The 22872-nt window shown below is 43.6% G+C and overlaps 1 protein-coding gene across 1 annotated transcript in view; it reads right to left on the bottom strand.

The window, feature by feature from the left end:
- The window catches only part of DNAH9 (dynein axonemal heavy chain 9), a 299550-nt gene that overhangs the window by 59378 nt on the left and 217300 nt on the right, over nt 1-22872 (bottom strand). The window contains exons 50-55 of the mRNA XM_033846740.2: nt 22397-22822; nt 15581-15700; nt 13359-13547; nt 5412-5647; nt 1640-1762; nt 442-646 (exon numbers count right to left, since the gene is read on the bottom strand). Of these exons, the coding sequence (XP_033702631.1) occupies nt 442-646; nt 1640-1762; nt 5412-5647; nt 13359-13547; nt 15581-15700; nt 22397-22822 (1299 nt within the window). The remainder of the gene's footprint in view (nt 1-441; nt 647-1639; nt 1763-5411; nt 5648-13358; nt 13548-15580; nt 15701-22396; nt 22823-22872) is intronic.

Raw genomic sequence — 22872 nt, forward strand, 5'->3', positions numbered from 1 at the left:
AAATGTCTGCTGCTCAAGCCACACAGTCTATGGTACTTTGTGATGGCAGCCCAAGCTGATTAAGACGCTACCCTAAAGTGGCTGAATCCGTTTCTACTGCCCTTGCAGGACTGAACCCCACTTAGTTCTGGACACAGATGCGGAGCACATGTGGTGAGAGGCCCAAACATGTTCCTGTACAGCCTGTGCCAGTCCTGCTCTTGGACAGGAGTGTGGGTTCTCCCAGCTGCCTCCTGCCTCCTGTTTTTCAGCCTGCTCTATCCTGTTTCCCAGTAGGGTGTTCCAGGTGGCTGGATGGTGCTGGCACTCCTCCGAGCTCTAGTGAAACCATGCTGCTCAGCTTCTGGAGGAACAGTCCCACCTATCCCAGAGTGGGGCACAAGGCAAGGTCTGGTGGCAGGGCATCTCCTTCCTCCCTTCCTTGCTGGGTACCTGACGCACCTTCAGCTTCTCCAGGTCTGGCCTCTCCATGCTGACCACAGCGGCCAGCAGCTGGTCCTCCAGGCCGTCCCTGGTCACAGTGAAGTTGATCAGGGTGGCCTGAGCCTGCAGCTCGGGTTGGTAGTGAGGATTGGCCAGCTTGGTGTGAAGGATGAGCCGGAACTTGGGATTGTACTCACACTCTTTGTCTCCGATTTTAATGAACCTGGAACACAAGGGCTCATGTGAAGGTGGAGTGCCTTCCTGTGAGCTTTGGTCAGGGACAGAATCCTAGACGGGTTTTTTTTGCAAAATCACAGCAAACAATATTGCCATACTCAGATGACTCCTCCCGAGCATGTCTAGGTTGAGCCCTCAGGCAGGGAACAGGGGTGGAGGGTGACAGACCTTCTCCCACAGCCACCACATCTGATTTTGCGGGCACAGCTGGAGGAAGAGCCACTCACTTTGTGGTCCGTGTACGTGAGTGCATTATGGAACGTTTCCAGCAGATGGCAGTAAAGCATTTGCAGGAAGGGGAACCTTCTTAGAGTTTGCACGAAGGTGATTTATAGGCTAGCAATAGGGCTTACTTTGTCTCATGGCTGATGGAGCATTACTTCTACGGGTGAAAATCGTTAATTAAGTAAATAAGCACGTCCTAAGGACTTGAAAAGGCGGCTTATGGCCTGGGCAGTGGGTGAGGCTCCCTTCTGATAATTCTCACCCCCCTCCTATGTGCCTGTGGCCCTTGTCCTGCCCCTCTCCTCCTCCTCCTCCTCCTCCCAGACTCTTGCTGAGCCCTGATCAGCCACCAGCACCCAGCCCTGATCAGCCACCAGCACCACCAACAGGGGTTCATCAAGCTGACAAAGCACTGAGCTCTCAGAACTCAGACGACTGCCTTAGATGAACTGCTCACGGTTCAAAGTCAGACTGCTTTTTCACCACCTTCCCTCTAACGCTGCTCTAGACTAGTGCACTGGGGTCGTTGAGCAGCAAGCCAGTGAGCTGGCTGATGGAAGTTCCTCTGGAACTGCCTCTAGGGCATGAGGGCAGCTAAATGTTCCTCTTCTGGCAGAATGAAAGGTGTGCTTCAGGGGGCCTACTTGATGTGAGCTGAGGAGAGGAAGTTCTAGGAGGAGCGGGTCTGTGCACAGCTCTACCAGGGGTCGTGAACCAGCCCCTCAGAAGGGCCAGCAGTATAGCTGGGTCTCACCGTCCTTTCTTAACGCCTTCTCTCCCAAGCAGGGGTCCCAGCACAGGATCGATGGACTCCTCTAGGTTTTCAATCAGCACCACCTCCCCAGCTTCCAGGGCACGCTCGACAGTTTGAAGGCAGCTGAGGAGACAGGTGGGCGGAGTAAGCCTGCATCAAGGGGTGGACTGGAGACAGTCAACAGGCAGCCGTGGCCCTGAAGCACAGCAGTAAACTTGGAGGCACTGCTATCTGGGATGACGTCAGACAGCTGGCATATTTTTCTCTATCTAAAATGATATTTATGTGATCTGAACTATTTCTTATAAAAAGGGAAAAGTGACAAAATGCAAAAAAGAATAGGAAAATTAACTGTCATCCTTGTGTCATTTACATTTTGGTATTGCCTGTAGATGTTTGGATATATTTTCAAGTTTATTATTAATATTTCTATTTATTTTATATTATTTATATTTTTATTTATGTCTGTATTTATATTTATGTTTATTTTTATTTGATCCATGTAGCTCATTTGTTTTATAACCTGGTTTTTGTGCATAAAATGTAAACATTTTCCCATGTCATTAAATATTCTTCTATAATAATATTTATGTGCCTGGGTATTAGACTGTATTGATACACCTTAATTTATTTAACAATCAATTACCAAAAGCTAGGCTATTTTTAATTTTTCAATATTATGTAGAGTTTAACAAGCACATAAAAAATTGATTTCCCCTAAATAGATTTATAAGTTCAATGTGATTCCAATTCACACAATAAATAACAATATAACTTTATAAACCTTGACCAAAAATCTTAAAGTTAATCTAAAAGAAAACAATGAGAATGCTTTTTTAAAAAAAATAAAAGATCATGAAGAATAAGAAGAGGGACTCACATTAGCTGATAATAAAATATTTCTTATAATTTCAACAATACAGATATGTAGAAAGAAGTCTTAAAGAATATCATACACCAAAAGTTGGGAGTGTTGGGAAAAAATGATGAATTATAGGGCCTATTTATTTCTTTGGGTAACTCCCCTCACCTTCTTTTTTTACTGATGATATATTACTTTTGTAATGAGAAATGCCACAATAAATGTTACTAAATATAAAACGAAATAATTAAAGGCTGGTATAGTATTGTATAAATAGAAAAGAATAAAAGCTAATAAAATATTTTAATATAGAGTAAAATGTCATCTCTAATTAATTGGAGAAAGGATGGAGAATTTAATAAATGGTATTGGAACCATGGCTAACCACTTGAAAAGTGAAAATTAGGTCTGTAACTTATATAGTACCTGAAAATATATTTCAGGTGATTGGATTTTAGTGTAAAAAGAAAACCATAAAAAACCATAAAAAATCTTCTATATGAATATTTATATAATTTCTGGACAGAAAAAAGAATTTTCTAAATATGATTTATAGAAGAAATGTGACATATCTGACCAAAAAAAAAAAGTTGTAGTATGTCAGACCTCACAAAATTAAAAGGCAAATGACACCCTTGAACACTTTTCCATTCACTGATGAAGGGAGATTACACTTAACAGTCTTAACCCATACTATCTATAATGTAATATTTGTATTCAAATAATACACAACAAATCTAGAAAATCACCCAATAGAACAGTAATCAAGGGACATGAACAGAGAATTAATTACTATATGTCAGGCACTATTTTCAGTACTATGGATATAAGAATGAGTAAAAAGAACAAATACTTGTGTCTAAAATGCAGTTATTGGTCAATTAGAGAGGAATATTTTAATCAAAGTTTGAAGGGAAGGCCAGGATTAGATTACCATGACTGATGACACAGATAAAACTATGTTGTGTCCTACCACGGCATTCATTTCCCACCTGCCCTCTCTATAAGAAAGGATCCATCCGGGTATTCAACATGTGATTTAACTATTTTCTGAACATTGCATGCTTGATTTAAACAACCGTGGGTGGTCTGGACCCCTGGACAAGCATGTTTGGGACATGTGGCCAGGGCAGCAAGCCTCACGCTGGTGGTTGTATGTTAAGAGTGGATAAACGTGGGCTTTGAAGTGAAGACCACCTCGGTTCCAATACTGCCTCCATTAATTTTTAAAAATTTTAACTAATTATTTTTAAACTGTGGTAGACTATTGTCTACTACAGCCCCTGGGACCACCATTCTACTTTCTGTCTCTATGAATTTGTCTACTCTAGGGACCTTATGGAAGTGGAACTGTACAGTAGTTGTCCTTTTATGACTGGCTTATTTACTTGGCACATTCATCTCAAGGTTCGCCCATACTGTAGCATAGGACAGAATTTCCTTCCTTTTCAAGGCTGAATAATATTTCATTGTATTGATACACCACATTCTGTTTATCCATTCATCTGTTGATGGTCACTTGGATTACCTTCTACCATTTGGCTAGGCTACCATTGCCTTTAAAACTGTGTACTCTTGGGGAAATTCCTTAACTTGTGTGAAACTCTATTTCCTCAAATGAGAAAATGGTACCAATAACACTAACCTCATTGGTCGTGTGGATTAAAAAGCATTTGAGGTAAAGCTCCTAACACCAAGACCAACACATATCGACCACCTAATAAGTGATCTCTGGCCCTCTCCCTCCTGTTCATTGCCCCATCCTATTTTTCTCATGTCTCCTAGAGACACAGAACAAGAATTGAGAACTGAAACTACAAAGCTAAGTTACAACGGAGTGAATGAAGCAGTGGGGGGAGAGGAGCTGAGGCCCATGAAGTGCGGTGGGTGCTGGTCAGACATTCTCCCTGTTGTTCATGTCCCTTGACGTGTGCAGTAACTCCCCCACCATGTACGGATAAAGCCACATGGCAGGTGCAAACGGTTCCGAAGGTTCCATAACTATCTCAGCTGCTAAGCACCCCACTGCAAATGTCCCATCGTTCCTCAGGAGAGAGACGCTTTACGTTCTCTGTGGTTCTGGGGCAGAGGTAGGAACAAAGGGTAGAAGAGAGCTACGAGAGGCAGTTTTTGACTAAATGTGAGAAAGACTGTAAAACACAGAGCTGTCTGACAATGGAATAGGGTGCTTGGGAAGTAGGGAGTGTTCCAGGAGAGATGGGAGGGTGAACCCCTGGGCTGGTGGAAGAAGGACTCAGGAATGGGTCGGGAGGCTGAGGCTTATGATTTCTAATGAGAAAGAAAAGCACATGTTATACTGAGTGAAGCAAGTCGGACAGAGAAAGACAAATATATGATATCGCTTATATGTGGGATCTAAAACAATGGTACAAATGAACTTATTTACCAAACAGAAATAGAGTCACAAATGTAGAAAATAAACTTATAGTTACCGGGGGGAAAGGGGGGAGGGACAAATTGGGAGATTGGGATTGACATATACACACTACTGTATATAAAATAGATAGCAATAAGGACCTACTGTGTAGCACAGGGAACTCTACTCAATACTCTGTAATGACCTATATGGGAAAAGAATCTAAAAAAAAGTGGAGATAGGTATCCACTTTGCTGATCCACTTTGCTGTACAGCAGAAACTAACACAACATTGTAAACCAACTGTACTCCAATAAAAATAAAGATAAAAATATGAAAAAGAAAGAAAAGCAGAGACTCAGTACCCAAGCATCTCTCACTGAGACATTTCCTAAAGTGAGAGGAAAAACAGGAGAAAACTCCTGGAGGAACCAGGAGGATAGAAACAATCCACAGCGGCTTAAAACCTGCTCATCACATTTTTTCCCGCTGCATAAACGGCAAGGTGGGAACTTCTGTGCACAGCCACCTACCCCTTCTGGCCAATCTGGGTGACCTGGAGGTCCTTGCCATACTTGTTCTTGATCCATTTAACGCCTTGTAGCTGAGGGTCCACCATGAGTGGCCAGCGCTCGCAGCTGAGGAGGATGGTGGCATTCTCCGTGGACATGCGGTCTGCAGGGAGGCCCTCGTTCTGCCAGGCAGCCACGTCGGCATCATCCGTCAGCATCCTCAGGGGATCTAGGTTGGGGGTCACTGGGATGGGAACCTGGTGGTGAAGAAAGGTCACACACGCTCAGAACAGAAGCATGCGCTCTCAGCTGGGGGTGGGGTCTGCAGCTCACTCAAAGGACAGAACTCCTCTAAAAGAAAGACCAAAACCCCCCTGAGGAGCACTTTCCTGGCTGTGTCATTATTCCTGGAAGCAGGCTTTCTTAACGTCCTGATAGTCTTTTTTCTCTTGATGGATGAACAGCAGCAGAGATTCTGCCCGTGTCATCCTCTGTTCTTCAGTACATTCACCCAAGTCAAATATCTACCATAGATCATTTGTATCTTAATCAACAGCCTCCATCGCCCTCACCCATGTTAGCAGGGTCACTTCCTGCTACATTTCTATGCTTCACAGACCAGGCCCACACCAGCCCGTACTGACCACCCTCTCCTCTCAGCATCACCACTTGCTGCTGATGCCCAGCTTGCAAAGGACTGCAGACGCTCCCCTTCCCCCTGCCATGGACAACCCCACCCCCTGGAAGGGCTGCTTGAGGACTTCTCCCCACACTGGGAGGCCCAGGAACAAACCACCAGGCCAGGGAATGTCTCCCCTTGGTCTCTGTCCCCCCTGGGAACCCTTCCTTTTCTTCTCATTGACCTCTCTCAGCTCATTTAATTCTTCTACAAGTAATTGTTTTCATTGGAAACATATACTTTTTAAAACACTGGGGTAAATTCACATTCCCTAACCATTTTAGAGTGCACAAGTCAATGGTGTTTAGTACGTTCACGATGGGCAACCATCAGCTCTATCTTGTTCCAAAACATTTTCTTCACCCCAAAAGGAAGCCCCAAGTCTATCAGCAGTTACTCCCTATTCCCTGCTACTCCCAGTTCTCAGGAGCCTCTAATCTGCTTTCTGCCTATACGGATTTACCTATTCTGGATGTTTCACATAAATGGAATCATACAATACGTGACCTGTTGTGTCTGGCTGCTTTCACTTAGAATGCTTTTGAGGTTCACACATATGCCCTTTAACCTCTCCAACTTTCTCTTCTCTGCAGTTCGTCTTCCCAGTTATCTCAGGAAAACCTCTCCAGACCATCTCCTTTCCCTTTAATTACACCTGCTAAGGGTACGAATGGCCAGTGCTATACCTTCGAGCAAACCTCAAAAGGGAAACCAGCCACTGGAGGTTCTTATCCTGGGATCAGAAGTGTATTTCAATAGAATTGTTTTCCTTTGTAATCATATGCATTCTACTTTATACACTAAAAAACATTACTGTGAGAAGGATTCCATAGGTGTTACCAGACTGCCAAAGGGGTTTGTGGCATAAAAATACTTAAGTATCTTAAGATGGGTCACAAATCAAGCCTTGGTATATTTAAGAAAATTGAAATCATATCAAGTATCTTTTCTGACCACAATGCTATGAGACTAGATTAAATTACAGGAAAAATACTGTAAAAAATACAAACACATGGAGGCTAAACAATATGCTACTAAATAACCAAGAGATCATTGAAGAAATCAAAGAGGAAATCAAAAACTACCTGGAAACAAATGACAATGAAAACACGATGACCCAAAACCTATGGGATGCAGCAAAAGCAGTCCTAAGAGGGAAGTTTATAGCAATACAATCCTACCTCAAGAAACAAGAAACATCTCAAATAAACAACCTGACCTTACACCTAAAGCAATTAGAGAAGGAAGAACCAAAAAACCCCAAAGTTAGCAGAAGGAAAGAAATCATAAAGATCAGATCAAAAATAAATGAAAAAGAAATGAAGGAAACAATAGCTAAGATCAATAAAACTAAAAGAAGATAAACAAAATTGATAAACCACTAGCCAGACTCATCAAGAAAGAAAGAGAGAAGACTCAAATCAATAGAATTAGAAATGAAAAAGGAGAAGTAACAACTGACACTGCAGAATACAAAGGATCATGAGAGATTACTACAAGTAAGTATATGCCAATAAAATGGACAACCTGGAAGAAATGGACAAATTCTTAGAAATGCACAACCTCCTAAGACTGAACGAGGAAGACATAGAAAATATAAACAGACCAATCACAAGCACTAAAATTGAAACTGGGATTAAAAATCTTCCAACAAAAGCCCAGGACCAGATGGATTCATAGGTGAATTCTATCAAACATTTAGAGAAAAGCTAACATCTATTCTTCTCAAACTCTTCCAAAATATAGCAGAGGGAGGAACACTCCAAAACTCATTCTACGAGGCCACCATCACCCTGATACCAAAACCAGACAAGGATGTCACAAAGAAAGAAAACTACAGGCCAATATCACTGATGAACATAGATGCAAAAATCCTCAACAAAATACTAGCAAACAGAATCCAACAGCACATTAAAAGGAGCATACAACATGATAAAGTGGGGTTTATCCCAGGAATGCAAGGATTCTTCAATATATGCGAATCAATCAATGTGATAAACCATATTAACAAACTGAAGGAGAAAAACCATGTGATCATCTCAATAGATGCAGAAAAAGCTTTCGACAAAATTCAACACTGATTTATGATAAAAACTCTCCAGAAAGTAGGCATAGAAGGAATTTACCTCAACATAATAAAGGCCATATATGACAAACCCACAGCCAACATTGTTCTCAATGGTGAAAAACTGAAACCATTTCCACTAAGATCAGGAACAAGACAAGGTTGCCCACTCTTACCACTATTATTTAACATAGTTTTGGAAGTTTTAGCCACAGCAGTCAGAGAAGAAAAAGAAATAAAAGGAATCTAAATTGGAAAAGAAGAAGTAAAACTGTCCCTGTTTGCAGATGACATGATACTATACATAGAGAATCCTAAAGATGCTACCAGAAAACTACTAGAGCTAATCAATGAATTTGGTAAAGTAGCAGGATACAAGATTAATGCACAGAACTCTCTTGCATTTCTATACACTAATGACAAAAAATCTGAAAGAGAAATTAAGGAAACACTCCCATTTACCATTGCAACAAAAAGAATAAAATACCTAGGAATAAACCTACCTAAGGAGACAAAAAACCTGTATGCAGTAAACTATAAGACACTAATGAAAGAAATTAAAGATGATACAAACAGATTGGAGAGATATACCATGTTCATGGATTGGAATAATCAGCATTGTGAAAATGACTATACTATCCAAAGCAATCTACAGATTCAATGCAATCCCTATCAAACTACCACTGGCATTTTTCACAGAACTAGAACAAAAAGTTTCACAGTTTGTATGGAAACACAAAAGAACCTGAATAGCCAAAGCAATCTGGAGAAAGAAAAACGGAGCTGGAGGAATCAGGTTCCCTGACTTCAGACTATACTGCAAAGCTTCAGTAATCAAGACAGTACGGTAGTGGCACAAAAACAGAAATATAGATCAATGGAACAGGATAGAAAGCCCAGAGATAAACCCATGCACCTATGGTCACCTTATCTTTGACAAAGGAGGCAAGAATATACAATAGAGAAAAGAGAGCATCTTCAATAAGTGGTGCTGGGAAAACAGGAGAGCTACATGTAAAAGAATGAAATTAGAACACTCCCTAACACCATACACAAAAATAAACTCAAAATGGATTAAAGACCTAAATGTAAGGCCAGACACTATAAAACTCTTAGAGGAAAACATAGGCAGAACACTCTATGACATACATCACAGCAAGATCTTTTTTGACCCACCTCCTAGAGAAATGGAAATAAAAACAAAAACAAACAAATGGGACCTAATGAAGCTTAAAAACTTTTGGACAGCAAAGGAAACCATAAACAAGACGAAAAGACAACCCTCAGAATGGGAGAAAATGTTTGCAGATGAAACAACTGACAAAGGATTAATTTCCAAAATTTACAAGCAGCTCATGCAGCTCAATAACAAAAAAACAAACAACCCAATCCAAAAATGGGCAGAAGATCTAAATAGACATTTCTCCAAAGAAGATATACAGATTGCCAGCAAACACATGAAAGAATGCTCAACATGACTAATATTTAGAGAAATGCAAATCAAAACTACAATGAGGTATCACCTCACACCAGTAAAAATGGCCATCATCAAAAAATCTACAAACAGTAAATGCTGGAGAGGTTGTGGAGAAAAGGGGACCCTCTTGCACTGTTGGTGGGAATGTAAATTGATACAGCCACTATGGAAAACAGTATGGAGGTTCCTTAAAAAACTAAAAATAGAGCTCCCATATGACCCAGAAATCTCACTACTGGGCATATACCCTGAGAAAACCATAATTCAAAAACAGTCATGTACCACAATGTTCATTGTAGCTCTTATTTACAATAGCCAGGACATGGAAGCAACCTAAGTGTCCATCGACAGATGAATGGATAAAGAAGATGTGGCACATATATACAATGGAATATTACTCAGCCATAAAAAGAAACGAAATTGAGTTATTTGTAGTGAGGTGGATGGACCTAGAGTCTGTCATACAGAGTGAAGTAAGTCAGAAAGAGAAAAACAAATACCATATGCTAACACATATATATGGAATCTAAAGGGGAAAAAAATGGTATGAAGAACCTAGGGGCAGGACAGGGAAAAAGATGCAAATGTAGAGATTGGACTTGAGGACACGGGGAGGGTGGAGGGTAAGCTGGGACGAAGTGAGAGAGTGGCATGGACTTATATATACTACCAAAATCGATAGCTAGTGGGAAGCAGCTGCACAGCATAGGGAGATCAGCTCGGTGCTTTGTGACCACCTAGAGGGGTGGGATAGGGAGAGCGGGAGGGAGACACAAGAGGGAGGAGATATGGGGATATATGTATAGCTGATTCACTTTGTTATAAAGCAGAAACTAACACAGCATTGTAAAGCAATTATACTCCTATAAAGATGTTAAAAAAAATGAGTCATGTACCACAATGTTCATTGTAACTCTTATTTACAATAGCCAGGACATGGAAGCAACCTAAGTGTCCATCGACAGATGAATGGATAAAGAAGATGTGGCACATATATACAATGGAACATTACTCAGCCATGAAAAGAAACGAAATTGAGTTATTTGTATTGAGGTGAATGGACCTAGAGTCTGTCATAAAGAGTGAAGTAAATCAGAAAGAGAAAAACAAATACCGTATGCTAACAAACACATATGGAATCTAAAAAAAAAAAAAGTTCTGAAGAACCTAGGGGCAGGACAGGAATAAAGATGCAGACGTAGAGAATGGACTTGAGGACACGGGAAGGGGGAAGGGTAATCTGGGACGAAGTGAGAGAGTGGCACTGATATATATACACTACTAAATGTAAAATAGATAGCTAGTGGAAAGCAGCCGCATAGCACAGGGGGATCAGCTCGGTGCTTTGTGTCCACCTAGAGGGGTGGGATAGGGAGGGTCGGAGGGAGACGCAAGAGGGAGGAGATATGGGGATATATGTACATGTATAGCTGATTCACTTTGTTATACAGCAGAAACTAACATACCATTGTAAAGCAATTATACTCCAATAAAGATGTTAAAAAAATTAAAAATAGAAGTACCAAATGATCCAGGAATTCTACTTCTGGTTATATATCTGAAGGAAATGAAATCACTGTCTCAAAGAGATATCTGCACCTCATGTTCATTGCAGAATTATCCACAATAGGCAAGCTATGGGAACAGCCTAAGTGTCTGTCAACGAATTAATGGATAAAGAATCATGGTGTGCATATATATATATATATATATATATATATATATGTATATGACATATGAATCATATATATATGTATGCATATATATGAATGACACATATACCATGGAATCTTATTGAGCCATGAGAAAGAAGGAAATCCTGCCATTTGCAACAACATGGATGGACCTTGAGGGCATTATGCTAAGAGAAATAAGTCAGACAGAGAAAGACAAATACTGTATGATCTCACTTATATGTGGAATCTAAAAAAGCCAAACTCACAGAAACAGAGAGTAGAATGGTAGTTGCCAGGGGCTGGGGGTGGGGGAAATGGGGAGATGTTGGTCAAAGTGTACAAACTTTCATTATAAGAAAAGTTCTGGGATTCTAATGTACAGCATGGTGATTACAGTTAATACTGTATTGTACACTTGAAAGTTTCTAAGAGAGTAGATCTTAAATGTTCTCATCACAAAAAAGAAATGGTATTGTGTGAGGTGATGGAAGTATTAACTAAGCTATCGTGGTAATCATTTCACAATATATGTGCATCAAATCAACACATCATACATCTTAAAGTTACACAATGTTACCTGTCAATTATATCTCAATAAAGCAGAAAAAAATTATATAAAAAAAAACAGGAATAAAGGCACGGACCTACTAGAGAATGGACTTGAGGACACGGGGAGTGGGAAGGGTAAGCTGGGACAAAGCGAGAGAGTGGCATGGACATATATACACTACCAAACGTAAAATAGATAGCTAGTGGGAAGCAGCTGCATAGCACAGGGAGATCAGCTTGGTGCTTTGTGACCACCTAGAGGGGTGGGATAGGGAGGGTGGGAGGGAGGGAGACGCAAGAGGGAGGAGATATGGGAACATATGTATATGAATAACTGATTCACTTTGTTATAAAGCAGAAACTAACACACCATTGTAAAGCAATTATAGTCCAATAAAGATGTAAAAAAAAAAAAATTGCTTAAGAGCCGCAAAGAAAGCCAGAAAAACCCTTGCTGGGCGGCTACTGGGCTCCTCGTCTTCATTCGCTCAGCTAATGATCGTCCTTTCAAAAATTTCCTTTTCCACAAGTGTCGAAGGAGAATAAATAACAGCTTTATCTTTTGTTTATTTCCCAATGCTGTAAGTTCAGCAAATCATCAGGTGAATGAGATTTTATGAGCTGATCTGTTAAGCCAACCACCACTAGACGGTATGGGCTTTGTGTTCCAAGGAAACACCTACAGATGAATTCTAGAATACAACCCTTACTGTACGTGGTGAACTTTCTGTGCTGACTCTCACGGCAGCTGCTTTTCATGACTCTCATCTCATCCACTGGACTGTTCTGCCAACATCCTGGTCTTGAGCGTCTTCTGTACCTCCTGCCAGTGGCATGTAGGGCAGGCTGAAGACTCAGTGAATATTTGTTCATTGAGGACTGTGAGTGATGTGAAAGTGTCAAGATGTAACACATCCTGATCCCTCTTCAGCTGGGAACTAGCATTTCCCCATTTCATCATGTCAGCGTAGAGGGAGGAGTTGGGAGTAACGTCCTACCACTCACACTGAGAACTGAGTACACATGACCAAAGTAGATAAGCTGCTTTCATAAAGGGTGTCTGTGGGTCACAGACACAGACGGGGGAGCTTTGGGGCCCGGTAACAAGGTGCGGTGCAGCATTTGGGGAATGCTCCTCCACTGCTGCTATGAAGTTTGGCACAAGAGCAAGAAGGCTGGAGGGAGATACAGGATGCGTTTGGGGCCTCTTGGGTTTTATAGTTTTGAGGAGTGTCAGGAGACAGCCTGGGGGCGGTGGACCGGCGTTCCCATGGAGACCCAGGAAGAGGAGAGGTGCCGTGCTCAGGTGGCCTGGACGGCAGTGGAGGACAGTGCAGGGCAGTGTGGGAGGACCTGGGCGCACAGGTCTCCTTCCTGGGTCTCAGCGGTCACTAGGGGATACTCAGGTGGTTGTGGGGGGAAGAACGCAAGTAGGGACTCAGAGGTTTGTGTTATTACTGTCACATGAGCTCCCTGGTCCCCACAGGCTGGTGGTGTCAGGACAGATGCGGGCCGGACTTACCTGCAGCTGGTTCAGGTAGGGTCTCCAGGTCCCATCCATGAGGCTCTGCCGATATTTCTTTGTAAAGAAGCCCAGGTACGAAATGAAAGCCGCAGTAAGTAAAACGTCTCCACATAATTTCCTTTCCTGTTGTTTGAAGTTCTGCACAGCTTCTGTCCACCTCACGTTTTCAGAGGCCAGTCCTCCCACCTATCATTTCAAAGAGCAGAGAGGGGAGAAGACACGTCATACCACAGGCTACAGAGCCACGATTCAGCCACGGAGAATGCATGGCACACACTTCACAGCAGGAGACTCAGGACATCATTTATGTGGCCCTTCTGATCAATGGGGGGGGCGGTTTGTACCAGCTGCAGTGAACACGGCAGTCAATGAGCCCCTGTTCTCTGTTCTGTGTTACGTGGGCTGTGGAGAGACAGGTCCTGAATGCAGTCTTCCAGGCTCTGCCCTTGACAGGTGTGGAGATGAATATGCCCACCTCGAAGAGCCGTGAAGAGGATTTAGTGTGACCATGTGTGTTCATCACTTGGTACTGTGTCTGGTCCTCAAAACGTAACAGAAAATCATGTACCTCTCTCTTCTCCTCCAAATGCTGGAGATGTGAAAGTAAATAAAATCAATTGCACTATAAATAATTCACAGTGGGTGGGGAGATCGGCGTGGTAATTAAGACACGGAGTCAGATGCACTGAAACACGGGTGTGTGCAAAGTACCAAGACTGCAGAGCAGGACCCGACTCTGCGGGGCCCACGTTGGGGGGGCGCCCTCTCCCAGAGGATAGACACTGTCTACAGAGGACTGTGAGGTGGGCTGTTCGGTGAAGCTCGGCTTCTGTGCTATGACTGATCCCTTTTTCTTCCTGGAAAGATGGCATCCTAGGATGTCAGAGCTGGGAGAACTGAGGGACTTGCCCACCGACCATTCCCACGCCATCTTAGATCACACAGATAAAGACCAGAAAGTCGAAGTGTCCTGTCTTCTGACACTTCAACCACCCCAGGTTGGTGGGGACAGGGATGGCTTCAGAGCTGCCCTGTCCTGAGTCCTAGAGCAGAGCTCCACCTGCCTCCTATGAGGACCAACGCAAAAAAGGCTCCAGCTGGGCAGAGAAAGGCTGCACAGAATTCTGGAAACCAAACAGGGAACTGAACGGAAGACAGGCCAGCAGGGAGGTCCTGACTGCTTCCTGCACGTTAGTGGACGAGCTGTCACTAGATCACACCATTCAGTGAAGACGATCATCCCAGAGCTCTGCAGCAGCAGGTTCAACAAACAAGGGCACAGACACACCTGAGGCTTCACCTCTTGTTACTGGAGCACGACCGATTCAGTGACTGTTATGACTAATTTCTCCCTGAGCTAGGAAACCTGGCTTTGTTATATACATAAATGGGGGCTGGAATAAATGGGAAAAGGGATCAATTCCACTTCCTTTCACTGGGGAGGAAGGTGCTGTAAAAGGCTCTCGATAAAGAGAAATCACATCCCGTGGACACTGCTTTGCAGGCTCTTAGCTGATTCATGATGAGAAATATAAACCATGGGGGATTAAAAAGGCTACACATCCCCTGACACTCGTCTCATCAGGAGCTGGTGTCTGTGCTCCCTCTCCCTGGATCTGTCACTGCTTTGACCAGTAGAACGCAGAGGAAGGGTGTTGAGCTGGCTTTTGTTCCCAGGCCTTAAGAGAGTGGGACCTTCTACTTCCTGCCCTTGGAACACTTGCTCTTAGAGCCCTGAGTGGCCATGTAAATGACCGTCCTGCTGGAGAGACCAAGGTTATAGTCAGCAATGTTTAGGGTCAACCACCTGTCTTGTTCTTTTCTGCTTCTATCTCAGTGCCTCATCCTGTCCACACCCTTATTATCAAATGTCCCATAGGTAAGAGCTTCAGGGTTTGCCTGTCGAATGCTAGCTTTGTCCTTTAACGCTCCCTCTGGCTGACGCTCTTGCATGTAAGCACGTCACACCTCTCGTAAGCTTCCTGATCCATCCAGTGTCCCAGTCTCCCGACCATCCCTGTGGGAAATCTCCTTTGACCAGACCAGGGTGGGCATTCACACTTTTCTCAGGAGTCAGTCCCTGCAGCCCAGAGCATTTTATTATTTGCCCCCTAGTCAAAGCGGCACTCAGCTGCTCATCTATTAATATTTTGCACCTCTGCGGCACCTGACAAGCTCAGCTCGTGTAATTAAAGCCCGCTGAAGAGGTTCACACTCACCAGGCGGTTTGCAAGGGAGATGGTGCCTGCAGTCGCTTCAGCTTCTTGCTGACATTTGAGTTTGTCAGCTGTTGCTTTCTCAAACTTGGCCGTGAGTTTGGCCAGGTTTTCATTAAGGTGCTGTTTAGGAAGGAACACAACGTCTGTCAGTAGTTCCAGTGCTTCAGAGATAGGGTTCACGGGTAGGGGATTTCTAAGGAAGGCCTCCTGGGGGGAGCTGTAAGGGACTGGGGAAGGCGGGCAGGGAGGGGAAGGAAGGCAAACTAGGGGGGCCCTCACGTGGATCCCAGTGGAAGTCCAGAGGGTGCCGACGCAAGTGAGAGGACTGAGCTTTTCTATCCAGCACCTCAGTCATTGGTCCAGGACCAGGAGGGGTGATGGACAAGGAGGGAGAGGCTTAAATTCTGTCTCTCCCTGTATTGGGGAAAAGGGCTTCCAGTAGCCTGACAAAAAAGTACAAGTGCTGCTTTTAGAAGCAAAATCTCACCGAAGCCTGGGGAGGCCTGAAAATGGCCAGTAGGATCCCAGGGTGGGGGTGCTGGGAGGAGCACACACCATCTGCTGCAGCTGGTTCGTGGGTTGGAATTGGGCTGTCTGCAACCTACGTCTGCCCTTTGCTTTTATTTTTTTAATTAAAAAAATAAATTCATTTAATTAATTAATTAATTTATTTATTTAGGCTGCGTTGGGTCTGTGTTGCTGCGCACAGGCTTTCTCTAGTTGTGGTGAGCGGGGGCCACTCTTCGTTGCGATGCGCGGGCTTCTCACTGCGGAATGCGGGCTCTAGGTGCACAGGCTTCAGTAGTTGTGGCTTGAGGGCTCTAGAGCGCAGGCTCAGTAGTTGTGGTGCACGGGCTCAGTTGCTCCGCGGCATGTGGAATCTTCCCGGATCAGAATTGAACTTGTGTCTCCTGAATTGGCAGGCGGATTCTTAACCACTGCGCCACCAGGGTAGTCCCCTCCCTTTGCTTTAAGGTCCCAGGAGCGCAAGACAACTTCACTTGACCTCATCGATTCTCTCCAATTATCCCGAAGTAGAGGAACATTTTTAAAAACGACACGGTTTCAATTTTTTCTAAATTTATCAAGAATTTAGAATTCAAGTGCACAGTCTTTGTTGCTCCCATGATGCATATTTGCATACACAAAGACACCTGGGCACATGGCAGACACCTCCAGATATGTCTCATGTCTATGCAATAACAGGGCTTCAGGCTGCTTTGTCAGTCATTACCAAGTCACAAGAGAAAGAAATGAAGGGCCAAGTTTATATAGCCAAGCAGCTTAAGAACTAGGTGGTGAGCCATCCAATTGACAATGGCAGGCTGGCCACATTCATTTACTCCTCTTCTTCCCGAGACTTCTCTAAAATGGTTATGAAGCAGTTTAAAAAGTCATAAGCCCATAACATCAAGCAAATATTGAGGGCCACTGGAGGGTGAGGGATTCCAATAGATCTATGGAAGACCACAGATAGAGCAGTGGAAAGGGCTGGAGCAGGGCAGAGGACACTGCAACGTAGAGCAGAAGCTGAGCAGCTCTGCAGAGCCTCACATACACTGGGGATTTGGAAATGTCAGGTGAGCTGCAGGGGGATGTTGAAAATAAGACAGTCAACTGGAAGCCTTTTGATCCTCCACTCCACATCTCCATCCCCATGCAATGCCACCAGGCACCTGTGTCACCAGCAGGAGAGTCAACAGTGGCAGAGAAAGGATACCATGTTCTGGCATTTAAGATGCATCCAGCAGACTAATGCATACAGAATGGATAAACAAGGTCCTATTGTATATAGGGATCTATATTCAAAATCCTGTGATAAACCATAATGGAAAAGAATATTAAAAAGTATGTATATACATATATATATATATATAACTGAATCAGTTTGCTGTAGAGCAGAAATAAATACAACAAGTAATAGGATGCATCCACCATAACTCATCCGATCTAGAAAACAAATTCTGCCAGTCTGCCAGATCTGCCCTTGTCTGCAGAGCTATACTCTGCTTTCGATCACTACTCTTGTAAACATGAAAAGACAAGAAGACATTTGATTAAAGCCTAGATTAAAGGTAAACAAGAAGGAAAAAATGACCTGGGAAAAAGAAAGAACTTCAGTCAAAAAAAACGGCAACAAAGCATAAAACCCTTCATAATTAGTTTCTCCGGGAGATTCAAGATGTTTCATCCATAAAACAAGAGGATGCTAATAAAAGGAAAAGAGAACAACAACAAAGTAAACTTGTGGAAATAATCTTTATTGTTACTGTAAAAAACTCAATAAATTAAAAGATGAATTTGAGGAAATCTAGATAGAATAAGAAAGCATAAAGTGACAAAAAGATAAGAGAAAATAGATGACCCATCAGAAGGTCCAATACCCAACCAATATGCATTCCAGAAAATGAGATTAAAAAGGAAACAGAAGGGAGATATAAAATCACCTTGTGGAACTGAAGAAAATAAGTCTCTGCATGCCAAGCACAATGAATAAAAAAAGAATGGCAGCTAAGCACGTCAATGTAAAGTTTCAGACACCAAGAATAAAGAAAAAATTGAAAGACTTCCAGAAAGGCAGAAATACAGTGTATCCAGACTGTTCATCAGACTTCTCACCAGATAAAAAGATAAAGCATTCAGTGTTCTAAGGGAAAAAATTAGCCTCAGAATTTAATACGCAGCAAAATAGTCAATTCAGTTTAAAAATAAAAAGATACGTCCAGACTGGAACATTAGAAAATTTACCTCTTATGTAACATTTCTGAGAAAGTTACTTAAGAACAAGCCATAGCAAAACGAGAGAAGAAATCAAGAAAGAAGCCATGGGGTCCAGAAGTCATTGGAACGAACCCAAGAGAGCAGTGAACGTGATTACTCTCCAAAACTGTTTGGAGCTTTGAGTGGGGACAAGAGAGAAAAGTCTTGGGGGCAAAAGGGGACTCAGTAAAACACTGGATTGACTGGAGGGTTTTAAAAAATAAGGCTATGCCAAAAGAACTAATTGAAGAGAGAGAGAGAAAGAGGGAGAGAGAGAAGAAAGTCCAGGGGGAAAGGTATGTAAGAAAGTAAGTATAACAGCACTGAGATCTTCTATGAACAATATAGACAGGTTCATAGAATATAAACAGAATTTACTGATTTTTTGAATCGGTCAGTGGAGAGAGCATGGGACAATTAATTCTGGTTACAGAACACAATGTAGATATGTTCAGTGTTGGTGATTTGAACGCAAAAGTAACGATAAATAATGATAATGAAGTTGGAGAGAGGAGGGAAGGGGATGAGCTGAAGGAAAGGGTAATAATTTCATCTTGAACACTGAGAGCTCCAAGGAAGCGGCCTCCATATGACTGAACAAGAAGTAAAGGTCACGTCAGAAAAACATAGTTGCTGTAATGATGAGAAGACAGGGGATGAATGTCTTCAAGCCTCATGTAGCAGAAAGTCAACTGCCTGAAGAAGATACATCAAGAATAGGGATGCAGCACAGCACGCAGACAAGGGTCAGAAATTCAGATGAGCAGCCCAGGAAGATGAGGTAAACTAGTCAGATGAGTCTAATGTTAAAAAAAATAGGGGCCGGTGGTGACTGTGACTAAATGCAGCAAAACTCCCTGCTTGAGTGAGAAGCCACTGATTAACTCCAGGGTCACTTAGTGACATTCAGGACTCTTCCGATTATTATAAGACCGGCCAGAAATCAGATTTTTTGTTTTAAATATTGGCAATTAATTACATCTTTGGCAAACACATTGTGCAGGCCAAATAAAACACATTTAAGCCACTAGGTAGCAAGCTCTGAGTGGCATCAACAATCAGAAAAGGGGCTTCCCTGGTGGCGCAGTGGTTAAGAGTCCGCCTGCCGATGCAGGGGACACGGGTTCGTGCCCCGGTCCGGGAAGATCCCACATGCCGCGGAGCGGCTGGGCCCATGAGCCATGGCCGCTGAGCCTGCGCGTCCAGAGCCTGTGCTCCGCCAATGGGAGACGCCGCCAAGAGTGAGAGGCCCATTAAAATAACTTGAGTAAGAAAGAGATCTTTGAAAATGCAGTTCTTGCAACACTTTTCCAGGAGAGACTGAAGAATATGAAAATTATCAGAAGGTATTTTCCCTCCAAAAGCAGTCAAGGGGCTGTTAGTGTTTTGCCCTTGGTATTCTTTCAAATGGGCCATTGTGAGCGTTGATTATCAGTAAACTGGTCCATGAACGTCTGGATTTATAAAGCAAACGTACTGAGAGATTAGCTGCTTTGCCAAAGCATCTCTTCATAGAGAGTCTGGCTGCAGGGATCTTTGAACTAGAGCCTTTAACCATAGAATTTAGTCTATCGATCAATAAACCTGTGAAACTTGAAGCATGCGGCATGCCTGCAATCTCCCGTTTCACAACTTGTAAAACCCTTTTTATCATCATGAGAAACTTGCAGTAAGAATCCTATTTGCCTGGAATGCACGTGTAGAAATGAAAGGTCCAGGGGATGTTTTGGCTTGAACTTGATCATGGTAGTGAGTGATGACCAGGGCTTGCACACGATGGCACATGCAGGAGGAGGTGGTGGAGGGAAAGCAGGGGTCAGTGGTCATCGGAACCCTGGGGGTGGCAGCAGCTCCCTGTGTCCCTAGGGGCTGGGCTCTGGGCTTGTGCTGTACATGCCTTCTCTCCTTTCATCCTCACGGCAAAATCATGAATAGCCAAAATGGACTATTATTGTGTCCATTTTACTTCAGGAAGCTGAAGTTTGGGCTCTGGAAAGGCCTTTCTAAAGGTCACCCATCGGTGAATAGCACAGCATGGATTGGAAGGTCTGCTGATGGGTTTTCAGCTGCTATGTCATCCCGCAGGATTCTGATTTCTACCTCTCACTTTGGTGATACCAATTTTAATGGCAAAGATGAAATTCAAGGTGTGAATCCACAATCACCTCCATCCCACAATCCTGGGTGAGGGACATACAATCAAAATATCAACAAAAGGCTAATAATTTTATATTTATGGCCAAAGGACCCCCCCCCCAACCACCAACCACAATATGCTACATACTTTTACAAGCTTCTATAAAGCACTGCAGGTAGCATCACACATGCCCTGCAGGCCCACACATCCACACCGCTGAGAGTGAGGGGGGTGGACAGTGGCCAGAATGGAAGAGAATGGTGCACAAGGTGGGGAAAGGTGGCTAAAACCCACATTTCAAAGGGGAAAAAGGATCTCCCATTTTTTGAAATTACCTACAAAACAGAGGCAGATTCACACACATAGAGAACAGACTTGTTTCCTATGCCTGAAAAGCCACTTGAACTTCCCAGGCCTCAGTGTTTTCGTCTGTAAGGTGGGAGCAGTAAATCTGCAAGTGAAATTTTGCCAGAAATGTATATAAAGTTGATTTAAAGTTTGTTGTGACCGTCCATGAGGAGCATATGACCTCAAAAGCGCTTGCTTTTGGGGCTGATTTTGTAAGTGGGGGAAAATCTTAATTTCAAAGATTAGATCCTTGTGCCAAATTAATTTGGGGTGCTCTTGGGCCTGGAAATCAAAACAGGAAGGGGATTATTTCCAGCACCTAATGGAAGCACCTAGGAAGATGATCCATTTATTCTTGATGAAGGTTTTTTTTTTTTTTTTTTTTTGCGGTACGCGGGCCTCTCACTGCTGTGGCCTCTCCCATTGTGGAGCACAGGCTCCGGATGCGCAGGCTCAGCGGCCATGGCTCACGGGCCCAGCCGCTCCGCGGCATGTGGGATCTTCCCAGACCGGGGCACGAACCCGCGTCCCCTGCATCGGCAGGCGGACTCTCAACCACTGCGCCACCAGGGAAGCCCAAGGTTTGTACTTTTTGATGAAGGTTTGTACTTTGGGTCACGACAACCTTGCTAGCGACAGGAATGAAGGGGGAGGGGAATGGGGGAGGGGTGGATTGGGAGGTTGGGATTACCAGATGCAAACTATTATGTATAGAATGGATAAACAACAAGGTCCTACTGTAGAGCACAGGGAACTATATTCAATAACCTGTGATAAACTATAATGGAAGAGAATATGAAAAAGAATGTATATATATGTATAACCGAATCACTTAGCTGTAGAGCAGAAAATAACACAACATTGTAAATCAACTATACTTCACTAAAATTACCTTTAAAAAAAGAATCTCCCATTTTTGACCCTTTGTTCTTAACTATCAGATGTCCAAAAATATTAGATTCATTGTGGCTAATAAGATAGCAGCTGGTTCCATGGATAATACTGTTCATTTATTATATGTATCCATCTGTCATCTTTTCTTTCCTCAGAGGAAAAGGAAAAAACCTTTTAGGACCAAGGTGTAAACCCATGGTCCAGTGGTTCTGTCTTGTTTGGACTATACAGTGTTTGAGGAAGAAATTATAAAAGTTGCCTCTGCTGGGACTTCCCTGGCGGTCCAGTGGTTAGGACTCTGTGCTTCTACTGCTGGGGGCCAGGTGGGTTCAATCCCTGGTCAGGGAACTAAGATCCCACAAGCTGCACGGTGTGACTGAAAATAATGATAATAAATGTCTTTTAAAAAAAAGTTGCCTCTACTGAAAAATTAGGAGATTTGGGGTAATAATTTGGTTTTCTTTAAAAATCAGGGCTGAGGGGCTTCCCTGGTGGCGCAGTGGTTGAGAGTCTGCCTGCCGATGCAGGGGACACAGGTTCGTGCCCCAGTCTGGGAAGATCCCGCATGCCGCGGAGCGGCTGGGCCCGTGAGCCATGGCCGCTGAGCCTGTGCGTCCAGAGGCTGAGGCGCTGGGGCCTGGAGGAGAGGCTGTTTGCCTCAGGTGGGGGTCACTTACAGCGATCTTGGCTTTAACAGCCACCAGCTTCTCCTGGGCGGCAGCGAGGTCCGAGGTGGCCTTGCTCAGTGCTTGGCGCTTGGGTTCCACGTCACAGAACACCTCGTAGAACTTCACAATGTTTATGACCCAAGAGCAGAGGCCGGCGGCTGCGTAGGACTTGGTGGCCACGAACTCGGGATTGAATTCGGGATCATGCAGATACGGCTTGATGGCCTTGAGGCAGTTCTCGTGAATGTTCTCCTTGTCAAAGTGGATGAGGGAGTCCAGGAAGCCATCCACCTTGGCCATGGTGACCTTGGCGGCCTTCCAGCTGCGGTCCTTGGGCACCTTGCCCCCGGGGGCCACGAGAGCCATCACGGCAGCGCTGACGTTGCTGACGGCCGGCGGCGGGGAACCAAAAGACTTCAGCTCTGTCAGGTTGGTCTGGAAGAGAGAGGCAGGTCATTAGAGGAAAACGAACGCCTCTCTTTGTC

Source organism: Tursiops truncatus, chromosome 20, assembly GCF_011762595.2.
Source record: "Tursiops truncatus isolate mTurTru1 chromosome 20, mTurTru1.mat.Y, whole genome shotgun sequence".
Classification (NCBI taxonomy): Eukaryota; Metazoa; Chordata; class Mammalia; order Artiodactyla; family Delphinidae; genus Tursiops; species Tursiops truncatus.